The following is a 12,914-nucleotide window of genomic DNA, read 5'->3' as shown; positions in this document are numbered from 1 at the left end:
AGTCCATCTCTCCTCATCTCTCCTCTCCACATCTCTAGTCCATCTCTCCTCTCCACATCTCTAGTCCATCTCTCCTCTCCACATCTCTAGTCCATCTCTCCTCTCCACATCTCTAGTCCATCTCTCCTCTCCCCATCTCTAGTCCATCTCTCCTCTCCCCATCTCTAGTCCATCTCTCCTCTCCTCATCTCTAGTCCATCTCTCCTCTCCCCATCTCTAGTCCATCTCTCCTCTCCCCATCTCTAGTCCATCTCTCCTCTCCTCATCTCTAGTCCATCTCTCCTCTCCCCATCACTAGTCCATCTCTCCTCTCCCCATCTCTAGTCCATCTCACCTCTCCACATCTCTATTCCATATCTCCTCTCCTCATCCCTAGTCCATCTCTATTCCATCTCTCCTCATCTCTAGTCCATCTCTATTCCATCTCTCCTCTCCCCATCTCTATTCCATCTCTCCTCTCCTCATCTCTAGTCCATCTCTAGTGCATCTCTCCTCTCCTCATCTCTAGTCCATCTCTCGTCCATCTCTCCTCTCCCCATCTCTAGTCAATACCTGCTCTCCATATCTCTATTCCATCTCTCCTCTCCCCATCTCTAGTCCATCTCTCCTCTCCCCATCTCTAGTCCATCTCTCCTCTCCCCATCTCTAGTCAATACCTGCTCTCCATATCTCTATTCCATCTCTCCTCTCCTCATCTCTAGTCCATCTCTCCTCTCCCCATCTCTAGTCCATCTCTCCTCTCCCCATCTCTAGTCCATCTCTCCTCTCCCCATCTCTAGTCCATCTCTCCTCTCCTCATCTCTAGTCCATCTCTCCTCTCCTCATCTCTAGTCAATACCTGCTCTCCATATCTCTATTCCATCTCTCCTCTCCTCATCTCTAGTCCATCTCTCCTCATCTCTCCTCTCCACATCTCTAGTCCATCTCTCCTCTCCACATTTCTAGTCCATCTCTCCTCTCCACATCTCTAGTCCATCTCTCCTCTCCCCGTCTCTAGTCCATCTCTCCTCTCCCCATCTCTAGTCCATCTCTCCTGTCCTCATCTCTAGTCCATCTCTCCTCTCCTCATCTCTCCTCTCCCCATCTCTAGTCCATCTCTCCTGTCCTCATCTCTAGTCCATCTCTCCTCTCCCCATCTCTAGTCCATCTCTCCTCTCCCCATCTCTAGTCCATCTCTCCTCTCCACATCTCTAGTCCATCTCTCCTCTCCTCATCTCTAGTCCATCTCTCCTCTCCTCATCTCTCTTCTCCACATCTCTAGTCCATCTCTCCTCATCTCTCCTCTCCACATCTCTAGTCCATCTCTCCTCATCTCTCCTCTCCACATCTCTAGTCCATCTCTCCTCTCCCCATCTCTAGTCCACCTCTCCTCTCCCCATCACTAGTCCATCTCTCCTGTCCTCATCTCTAGTCCATCTCTCCTCTCCACATCTCTAGTCCATCTCTCCTCTCCCCATCTCTAGTCCATCTCTCCTCTCCACATCTCTATTCCATCTCTCATCTCCTCATCTATAGTCCATCTCTCCTCTCCTCATCTCTACTCTCCCCATCACTAGTCCATCTCTCCTCTCCCCATCTCTAGTCCATCTCTCCTCTCCACATCTCTAGTCCATCTCTCCTCTCCCCATCTCTATTCCATCTCTCCTCTCCTCCTCTCTAGTCCATCTCTATTCCATCTCTCCTCATCTCTAGTCCATCTCTATTCCATCTCTCCTCTCCCCATCTCTATTCAATCTCTCCTCTCCTCATCTCTAGTCCATCTCTAGTGCATCGCTCCTCTCCTCATCTCTAGTCCATCTCTCCTCATCTCTCCTCTCCACATCTCTAGTCCATCTCTCCTCATCTCTCCTCTCCACATCTATAGTCCATCTCTCCTCTCCCCATCTCTATTCCATCTCTCCTCTCCTCCTCTCTAGTCCATCTCTATTCCATCTCTCCTCATCTCTAGTCCATCTCTATTCCATCTCTCCTCTCCCCATCTCTATTCAATCTCTCCTCTCCTCATCTCTAGTCCATCTCTAGTGCATCGCTCCTCTCCTCATCTCTAGTCCATCTCTCCTCTCCTCATCTCTCTTCTCCACATCTCTAGTCCATCTCTCCTCATCTCTCCTCTCCACATCTCTAGTCCATCTCTCCTCGTCTCTCCTCTCCACATCTCTAGTCCATCTCTCCTCTCCACATCTCTAGTCCATCTCTCCTCTCCACATCTCTAGTCCATCTCTCCTCTCCCCATCACTAGTCCATCTCTCCTCTCCCCATCTCTAGTCCATCTCTCCTCTCCCCATCTCTAGTCCATCTCTCCTCTCCACATCTCTAGTCCATCTCTCCTCTCCCCATCTCTAGTCCATCTCTCCTCTCCCCATCTCTAGTCCATCTCTCCTCTCCACATCTCTAGTCCATCTCTCCTCTCCTCATCTCTGTAGTCCATCTCTAGTCCATCTCTCCTCTCCCCATCTCTAGTCCATCTCTCCTCTCCCCATCTCTAGTCCATCTCTCCTCTCCCCATCTCTAGTCCATCTCTCCTCTCCTCATCTCTGTAGTCCATCTCTCCTCTCCCCCTCTCTAGTCCATCTCTCCTCTCCCCATCTCTAGTAAATATCTGCTCTCCATATCTCTATTCCATCTCTCTTCTCTACATCTCTAGTGAATCTCTCCTCTCCTCATCTCTATTCCATCTCTCCTCTCCTCATCTCTATTCCATCTCTCCTCTCCTCATCTCTAGTCCATCTCTCCTCATCTCTAGTCCATCTCTCCTCTCCCCATTTCTAGTCCATCTCTCGTCTCCTCATCTCTAGTCCATCTCTCCTCTCCACATCTCTAGTCCATCTCTCCTCTCCACATCTCTAGTCCATCTCTCCTCTCCCCATCTCTAGTCCATCTCTCTTCTCCCCATCTCTAGTCCATCTCTCTTCTCCCCATCTCTAGTCCATCTCTCCTCTCCCCATCTCTAGTCCATCTCTCCTCTCCTCATCTCTGTAGACATTCTCTCCTCTCCTCATCTCTAGTCCATCTCTCCTCTCCCCATCTCTAGTCCATCTCTCCTCTCCCCATCTCTAGTAAATATCTGCTCTCCATATCTCTATTCCATCTCTCTTCTCTACATCTCTAGTGAATCTCCCCTCTCCCCATCTCTAGTCCATCTCTCCTCTCCCCATCTCTAGTAAATATCTGCTCTCCATATCTCTAGTCAATATCTGCTCTCCATATCTCTATTCCATCTCTCCTCTCCCCATCTCTTTTCCATCTCTCCTCTCCTCATCTCTAGTCCATCCCTAGTCCATCTCTCCTCTCCCCATTTCTAGTCCATCTCTCGTCTCCCCATTTCTAGTCCATCTCTCGTCTCCTCATCTCTAGTCCATCTCTCCTCTCCTCATCTCTAGTCCATCTCTCCTCTCCCCATCTCTAGTAAATATCTGCTCTCCATATCTCTATTCCATCTCTCTTCTCTACATCTCTAGTGAATCTCTCCTCTCCTCATCTCTATTCCATCTCTCCTCATCTCTAGTCCATCTCTAGTCCATCTCTCCTCTCCCCATCTCTAGTCAATATCTGCTCTCCCCATCTCTTTTCCATCTCTCCTCTCCTCATCTCTAGTCCATCTCTCCTCATCTCTAGTCCATCTCCCCTCTCCCCATTTCTAGTCCATCTCTCGTCTCCTCATCTCTAGTCCATCTCTCCTCTCCTCATCTCTAGTCCATCTCTCCTCTCCTCATCTCTAGTCAATACCTGCTCTCCATATCTCTATTCCATCTCTCCTCTCCTCATCTCTAGTCCATCTCTATTCCATCTCTCCTCATCTCTAGTCCATCTCTATTCCATCTCTCCTCTCCCCATCTCTATTCCATCTCTCCTCTCCTCATCTCTAGTCCATCTCTAGTGCATCTCTCCTCTCCTAATCTCTAGTCCATCTCTCCTCTCCTCATCTCTCTTCTCCACATCTCTAGTCCATCTCTCCTCATCTCTCCTCTCCACATCTCTAGTCCATCTCTCCTCTCCACATTTCTAGTCCATCTCTCCTCTCCACATCTCTAGTCCATCTCTCCTCTCCCCGTCTCTAGTCCATCTCTCCTCTCCTCATCTCTCCTCTCCCCATCACTAGTCCATCTCTCCTCTCCCCATCTCTAGTCCATCTCGCCTCTCTACATCTCTAGTCCATCTCTCCTCTCTACATCTCTAGTCCATCTCTCCTCTCCACATTTCTAGTCCATCTCTCCTCTCCACATTTCTAGTCCATCTCTCCTCTCCACATTTCTAGTCCATCTCTCCTCTCCACATCTCTAGTCCATCTCTCCTGTCCTCATCTCTACTCCATCTCTCCTCTCCTCATCTCTCCTCTCCCCATCACTAGTCCATCTCTCCTCTCCCCATCTCTTGTCCATCTCGCCTCTCTACATCTCTAGTCCATCTCTCCTCTCTACATCTCTAGTCCATCTCTCCTCTCCCCATCTCTAGTCCATCTATCCTCTCCCCATCTCTAGTCCATCTCTCCTCTCCACATCTCTAGTCCATCTCTCCTCTCCTCATCTCTCCTCTCCACATCTCTAGTCCATCTCTCCTCATCTTTCCTCTCCACATCTCTAGTCCATCTCTCCTCTCCACATCTCTAGTCCATCTCTCCTCTCCCCATCTCTAGTCCACCTCTCCTCTCCCCATCACTAGTCCATCTCTCCTGTCCTCATCTCTAGTCCATCTCTCCTCTCCACATCTCTAGTCCATCTCTCCTCTCCCCATCTCTATTCCATCTCTCCTCTCCTCATCTCTAGTCCATCTCTAGTGCATCTCTCCTCTCCTAATCTCTAGTCCATCTCTCCTCTCCACATTTCTAGTCCATCTCTCCTCTCCACATCTCTAGTCCATCTCTCCTGTCCTCATCTCTACTCCATCTCTCCTCTCCTCATCTCTCCTCTCCCCATCACTAGTCCATCTCTCCTCTCCCCATCTCTTGTCCATCTCGCCTCTCTACATCTCTAGTCCATCTCTCCTCTCTACATCTCTAGTCCATCTCTCCTCTCCCCATCTCTAGTCCATCTATCCTCTCCCCATCTCTAGTCCATCTCTCCTCTCCACATCTCTAGTCCATCTCTCCTCTCCTCATCTCTCCTCTCCACATCTCTAGTCCATCTCTCCTCATCTTTCCTCTCCACATCTCTAGTCCATCTCTCCTCTCCACATCTCTAGTCCATCTCTCCTCTCCCCATCTCTAGTCCACCTCTCCTCTCCCCATCACTAGTCCATCTCTCCTGTCCTCATCTCTAGTCCATCTCTCCTCTCCACATCTCTAGTCCATCTCTCCTCTCCCCATCTCTATTCCATCTCTCCTCCCCTCATCTCTCTTCTCCACATCTCTAGTCCATCTCTCCTCTCCACATCTCTAGTCCATCTCTCCTCTCCACATTTCTAGTCCATCTCTCCTCTCCACATCTCTAGTCCATCTCTCCTCTCCCCGTCTCTAGTCCATCTCTCCTCTCCTCATCTCTCCTCTCCCCATCACTAGTCCATCTCTCCTCTCCCCATCTCTAGTCCATCTCTCCTCTCCACATTTCTAGTCCATCTCTCCTCTCCACATTTCTAGTCCATCTCTCCTCTCCACATTTCTAGTCCATCTCTCCTCTCCACATCTCTAGTCCATCTCTCCTGTCCTCATCTCTAGTCCATCTCTCCTCTCTTCATCTCTCCTCTCCCCATCACTAGTCCATCTCTCCTCTCCCCATCTCTAGTCCATCTCGCCTCTCTACATCTCTAGTCCATCTCTCCTCTCTACATCTCTAGTCCATCTCTCCTCTCCCCATCTCTAGTCCACCTCTCCTCTCCCCATCACTAGTCCATCTCTCCTGTCCTCATCTCTAGTCCATCTCTCCTCTCCACATCTCTAGTCCATCTCTCCTCTCCCCATCTCTATTCCATCTCTCCTCTCCTCATCTCTAGTCCATCTCTAGTGCATCTCTCCTCTCCTAATCTCTAGTCCATCTCTCCTCTCCACATTTCTAGTCCATCTCTCCTCTCCACATCTCTAGTCCATCTCTCCTGTCCTCATCTCTACTCCATCTCTCCTCTCCTCATCTCTCCTCTCCCCATCACTAGTCCATCTCTCCTCTCCCCGTCTCTAGTCCATCTCTCCTCTCCTCATCTCTCCTCTCCCCATCACTAGTCCATCTCTCCTCTCCCCATCTCTAGTCCATCTCTCCTCTCCACATTTCTAGTCCATCTCTCCTCTCCACATTTCTAGTCCATCTCTCCTCTCCACATTTCTAGTCCATCTCTCCTCTCCACATCTCTAGTCCATCTCTCCTGTCCTCATCTCTAGTCCATCTCTCTAGTCCATCTCTCCTCTCCTCATCTCTAGTCCATCTCTCCTCTCCTCATCTATCCTCTCCACATCTCTAGTCCATCTCTCCTCATCTTTCCTCTCCACATCTCTAGTCCATCTCTCCTTTCCACATCTCTAGTCCATCTCTCCTCTCCCCATCTCTAGTCCACCTCTCCTCTCCCCATCACTAGTCCATCTCTCCTGTCCTCATCTCTAGTCCATCTCTCCTCTCCACATCTCTAGTCCATCTCTCCTCTCCCCATCTCTAGTCCACCTCTCCTCTCCCCATCACGAGTCCATCTCTCCTGTCCTCATCTCTAGTCCATCTCTCCTCTCCACATCTCTAGTCCATCTCTCCTCTCCACATCTCTAGTCCATCTCTCCTCTCCACATCTCTAGTCCATCTCTCCTCTCCTCATCTATAGTCCATCTCTCCTGTCCTCATCTCTAGTCAATCTCTCCTCTCCTCATCTCTCCTCTCCCCATCACTAGTCCATCTCTCCTCTCCCCATCACTAGTCCATCTCTCCTCCCCCCATCTCTAGTCCATCTCTCCTCTCCACATCTCTAGTCCATCTCTCCTCTCCACATCTCTAGTCCATCTCTCCTCTCCACATCTATAGTCCATCTCTCCTCTCCCCATCTCTATTCCATCTCTCCTCCTCTCTAGTCCATCTCTATTCCATCTCTCCTCATCTCTAGTCCATCTCTATTCCATCTCTCCTCTCCCCATCTCTATTCAATCTCTCCTCTCCTCATCTCTAGTCCATCTCTAGTGCATCTCTCCTCTCCTCATCTCTAGTCCATCTCTCCTCTCCTCATCTCTCTTCTCCTCATCTCTAGTCCATCTCTCCTCTCCTCATCTCTCTTCTCCACATCTCTAGTCCATCTCTCCTCATCTCTCCTCTCCACATCTCTAGTCCATCTCTCCTCTCCACATCTCTAGTCCATCTCTCCTCTCCCCATCTCTAGTCCATCTCTCCTCTCCCCAACTCTAGTCCATCTCTCCTCTCCCCAACTCTAGTCCATCTCTCCTCTCCCCAACTCTAGTCCATCTCTCCTCTCCACATCTCTAGTCCATCTCTCCTCTCCTCATCTTCTCTCCTCTCCACATCTCTAGTCCATCTCTCCTCTCCTCATCTTTAGTCCATCTCTCCTCTCCACATCTCTAGTCCATCTCTCCTCTCCCCATCACTAGTCCATCTCTAGTCCATCTCTCCTCTCCCCATCTCTCCTCATCTCTCCTCTCCTCATCTCTTTTACTCTGCACTTTTATTCACCTCCCTCCCTCCACTACATCTCTAACTCCTTCTCCTCTTCCTTCTCTTCCACCCTCTCCTCAGTGTGGGTTCTTCAAGCGTACAGAGCGCCACCCTCAGTACGAGACAGAATACTACCACGCCCACATGCACATTCAGCCCTCTGAGGTGGAGAGGCAGGCATCAGACCAATAGGTTCCTGCTTTCCCCTACCTTCTCCCCCAAGCGGTAAAACCACGCACTCTGGCCTGCCTCGAACTGGCATGCCCTAGTCTCTCAAGCCCTGTAGTTCCCCTTGATCCAGTGATCCAGTGACACTGATCCAGTTTCAGTTTTGCGTTGCCTCCTCTAATGGTTAAGGTTAGGGGTTTTGGGGGATAGGTAAGCTGATCATAGATCCGTGCCTAACGGACAGAGAGCTGTTGTGCTGCGTGCTGTGACTCTGTCTGCCGTGTGATCTTTGACCTTAAATGCTGTACCTGAAACTTGTTCATTCTGGAACAAGGAAGTTGTTGTTGCTAATAATTCTGGTTCTATTCATTAACATTATCACCTGGTCCCACACTTGATAACAATGTTAGAATGTTAGAATGTTAGAATGTTAGAATGTTAGAATGTTAGAATGTTAGAATGTTAGAATGTTAGAATGTTAGAACGTTAGAATGTTAGAATGTTAGAATGCCAGAATGAACATGTGTTCTCTGTTGTTCTTTTGTGTTTCTGACAAAAGGGGAGGGGGCGCTGCAGGAGTGTGGAGGCTATAGGTGAAATGACAACGTGTGGCAGCACAATTGTAATGTTTTGCACTGGTGTGTTTTCTTTGCTTGTGTGGCACCTGTTTTACTGACGTTTCACAAGTCATCTGAACATTTTGGTTTGTGTGGCACCTGCACAATCAAAAGCAAAAAAAATCTCCTTTGGGTTTTACTCAGCGGCATAGGCAAAGTGCATTTTTCATACGCTCCCTCCTTCCCTCCTTCCCTCCTTCTCTCTCCTTCCCTCCTTCCCTCCCCCCTTCTCTCTCCTTCCCTCCTCCCACTCCCTCCTTCCCTCCCCCTTCTCTCTCCCACTCCCTCCTTCCGTCCCCCTTCTCTCTCCCAATCCCTCCTTCTCTCTCCCACTCCCTCCTTCTCTCTCCCACTCTCTCCTTCCCTCCTTCCCTCCCCCTTCTCTCTCCCACTCCCTCCTTCCCTCCCCCTTCTCTCTCCTTCCCTCCTCCCTTCTCTCTCCCACTCCCTCCTTCCCTCCCACCTTCTCTCTCCCTCCCTCCTTCCCTCCCCCTTCTCTCTCCCTCCCTCCTTCCCTCCCCTTCTCTCTCCCACTCCCTCCTTCTCTCTCCTACTCTCTCCTTCCCTCCCTTCTCTCTCCCACTCCCTCCTTCCCTCCCCCTTTCTCTCCTACTCTCTCCTTCCCTCCCCCTTCTCTCTCCCACTCCCTCCTTCCCTCCCCCTTTTCTCTCCTACTCCCTCCTTCCCTCCCCCTTCTCTCTCCCACTCCCTCCCTCCCCCCTTCTCTCTCCCACAGTGTGGTTTCTTCCGTCGGGTCCAGTATGAAGACCAAGTGCCTCAGTACCATGCGGTGAAGATTCCCCACCAGGACCTGCCCCAGTTCCATGAGAGCCAGAAGGCAGGGGTCCTCCACAAGAAAGAATGGACTACACACTGGAGCGACGGAACCTCCTGATCGACAGCAACAACAAAAACAGCAACAACAAGGAATTGAATAATAACAAACCCCTCGATTCAACCCATATGGCACTCAATTAACTCTGCGGTGTAATAAATGTGTGCACACAGACTGGCCGTGACACATTTGGGGCTACGTCCTCATTCTTCACCCTTCTTCTGAAGTGGACTTATTAATGCTGACTACTCTCTCCTGCATATGTATATGGACAGTGATGCTAACTTTCTACATCGTCTCTATAGTCCAGCATTTTGGATTTGAGATCAAATGTTCCGTATGAGGTGACAGTACATAATGTCATCTTTCACTTGAGGGTATTATTTATGTATATCTGATTTACCATTTAGAAATGAAAGCACTTTATAGATCTAGTCCCCCTCATTTGAAGATGTCATAATTAAATGGACAAATTTCACTTATAGCGTCAAATGTAGTATTTGGTCCATTATTCCTAGCACACAATGACGACATCAAGTTTGTGACGATCCAAACTTGTTGTATGCGTTAGATGGTTCTAAATACTTCTACATGAATGTGGATGCTAACATGATTATGGTTATGGATAATCTTGAATCATGAAAGACGATGAGTGAGAAAGTTACAGAGGGTCAAAGATCTTTCCCCCAAGACATGCTTGTTATTGTTATTGGTAATGTTGAGAGGTTAGCATGCTAACCTCCCTTGTTATGAGAGGTTAGCATGCTAACCTCCCTTGTTATTGGTAATGTTGAGAGGTTAGCATGCTAACCTCCCTTGTTATTGGTAATGTTGAGAGGTTAGCATGCTAACCTCCCTTGTTATTGGTAATGTTGAGAGGTTAGCATTGTTATTGGTAATGTTGGAGGTTAGCATGCTAACCTCCCTTGTTATTTGAGAGGTTAGCATGCTTCCCTGTTATTGAACCTCCCTTGTTATTGGTAATGTTGAGAGGTTAGCAGAGGTTAGCATGCTAACCTCCCTTGTTATTGGTAATGTTGAGAGGTTAGCATGCTAACCTCCCTTGTTATTGGTAATGTTGAGAGGTTAGCATGCTAACCTCCCTTGTTATTGGTAATGTTGAGAGGTTAGCATGCTAACCTCCCTTGTTATTGGTAATGTTGAGAGGTTAGCATGCTAACCTCCCTTGTTATTGGTAATGTTGAGAGGTTAGCATGCTTTGCTGTAGCTTCTATAACTTTTCTTAATCATGGCATTATCAGGACTGATATAGAACTGTTCACAAACTACTCACTTAGATGGAATATCACTCTAATCACCATTCAGTTCCTATGGGGCAAAACTCAAAACCCCAAATCCAACCAAAACAAACTACGACTGCATCCAAGAAGTGTATAGAGTCACAAGCTTGACGTAGTCGTTGCATGCTAGAAATATGGGAACAAATACTACACCTTTGACTACTTTAGTACACTATGAGTACAAATGTGTCCAAATACTGTCCAAATACTCAAATCAGATATGAAAATACCCTCGATTAAAGGTGACATTCTGTCTGTCACCTCATATGGGGCAGGGTAACCTAGTGGTTAGAACGTTGGACTAGTTAACGGAAGGTTGCAAGTTCAAACCCCCGAGCTGACAAGGTACAAATCTGTCGTTCTGCCCCTGAACAGGCTGTTCATGCTAACCTCTCAACATTACCAATAGCAAGGGAGGTTAGCATGCTAACCTCTCAACATTCCACTGTTCCTAGGACGTCATTGAAAATAAGAATTTGTTCTTAACTGACTTGCCTAGTTAAATAAAGGTAAAAAAAATCTAATAAATATGAACAATTGAGCTGAAATGATGAAGTATAGAGCCACATGTATAAATGTTGCATCACTGTCCAAATACATACACTATATAGTGTACATCAATATGGCATGAAAGTCCTACCTACTTCCTGGATCATGTCCCACACGGTTTTTAATGTGCCATCAAATTCATGAAAACATGTCATCTAAAGATGCACAATGCAGAAATCGCTCTGCCATTTCCTGGTTGCTAAAATTCTAATAGTTTGCCAGCTTTTTGCACTTGGCATTCTCTCAACCAGCTTCACCTGGAATGCTTTTCCAACAGTCTTGAAGGAATTCCTACATATGCTGAGAACTTGTTTGCTGCTTTACCTTCACTCTGCGGTCCGACTCTTCCCGAACCAACTAAATTGGGTTTGAGGACGGGTGATAGTGGAGGCCATGTCATCTGATGCAGCACTACATCACTCTCCTTCTTGATCAAATAGCCCTTACTCCGCCTGGAGGTGTGTTGGGTCATTGTCCTGTTGAAATCAAATGATAGTCCCACTAAGTGCAAACCAGATGGGATGGCGTAACGCTGCAGAATGCTGTGGTAGCCATGCTGGATAAGAGTGCCTTGAATTCTAAATAAATCACTGAGTGTCACCAACAAGCACCCCCACACCATCACACCTCCTCCTCCATGCTTCACGGTGGAAACCACACATGTGGAGATCATCTGTTCACCTACTCTGAGTCTCACAAAGACACAGTGGTTGGAACCACAAATCGAACAGTTGGACACATCAGATCAAAGGACAGATTTCCACTGGTCTAATGTCAATTGCTTGTGTTTCTTGGCCCAAGTAAGTCTCTTCTTCTCATTGGTGTCCTTATAGTAATGGTTTCTTTGCAGCAATTTGACCATAAAGGCCCGATTCACACAGTCTCCTCTGAACAGTTGATGTTGAGATGTGTCTGTTACTTGAACTCTGTGAAGAATTTATTTGGGCTGCAATTTCTGAGGCTGGTAAACACGAATGAACTTATTCTCTGCAGCAGATGGGTCTTCCTTTCCTGTGGCGGTCCTCATGAGAGCCAGTTTCAGCATAATGCTTGATGGTTTTCGCGACTGCACTGAAGAAACTTGAAAACTTGAAATTTTCCAAATTGACTGACCATGTCTTAAAATAATGATTGACTGTTGTTTCTCTTTGCTTATTTGAGCTGTTCTTGCCATAATATGGACTTCGTCTTCTACCAAATAAGGATATCTTCTGTATACCCCCCCCACACCTTGTCACAGCACAACTGATTGGCTCAGTTGGAAAGACATTTCACTAATTAACTTTTAACAAGGCACACCTGTTAATTGAAATACATTCTGGGTGACTACCTCATGAAGCTGGTTGAGAAAATGCCAAGAGTGTGCAAAGCTGTCATCAAGGCAAAGAGTGGCTACTTTGAAGAATCTCAAATATAAAATATATTTTGCTTTGTTTAACACTTTTTGGTTACTACATGATTCCATATGTGTTATTTCATAGTTTTGATGTCTTCACTATTATTCTACAATGTAGAAAATAGCAAAAATTATAGTAAAAATAAAGAAAAACCCTTGAATGAGTAGGTGTGTCCAAACTTTTGACTGCGACTGTATTTTCCAAAAATATTGTGTTTTCAGCTGTTTAAAGCTGGTGTGCAAAAATGAAACTGAAGAACAGGAAGCATAGAAATCACACACATAGAACAGATATAGCGCTTCTTAGACATGCTTTCAATGAGAATGACAGATATATAACTCACAATTCTATGTAAATTTGTTCAGGTTACCCAAAATGTTACATATTGCAGCTTTTAGTTATATGCACCATTATGTTTGTATTTGTGGATTCAGTTACTTCTACCTGATGCCTTGAATAAGGTTTTCGATTAAGATGTA

General features: G+C 47.2%; 1 protein-coding gene across 1 annotated transcript in view; it reads left to right on the top strand.

Annotated features, from left to right (window-relative positions):
- Window positions 1–9,888, top strand: part of itga7 (integrin, alpha 7) — an 88,035-nt gene extending 78,147 nt beyond the window's left edge. Inside the window, exon 22 of the mRNA XM_046312341.1 lies at window positions 9,090–9,888. Coding sequence (XP_046168297.1) covers window positions 9,090–9,248 — 159 coding nt within the window. The 3' untranslated portion in view covers window positions 9,249–9,888. The remainder of the gene's footprint in view (window positions 1–9,089) is intronic.
- The last annotated feature ends 3,026 nt before the right edge of the window (window positions 9,889–12,914 follow it).

Source organism: Oncorhynchus gorbuscha, linkage group LG18 (genome assembly GCF_021184085.1).
Source record: "Oncorhynchus gorbuscha isolate QuinsamMale2020 ecotype Even-year linkage group LG18, OgorEven_v1.0, whole genome shotgun sequence".
In the NCBI taxonomy this organism is placed as follows: domain Eukaryota; kingdom Metazoa; phylum Chordata; class Actinopteri; order Salmoniformes; family Salmonidae; genus Oncorhynchus; species Oncorhynchus gorbuscha.
This window is presented reverse-complemented; position numbering and strand designations above follow the sequence as displayed.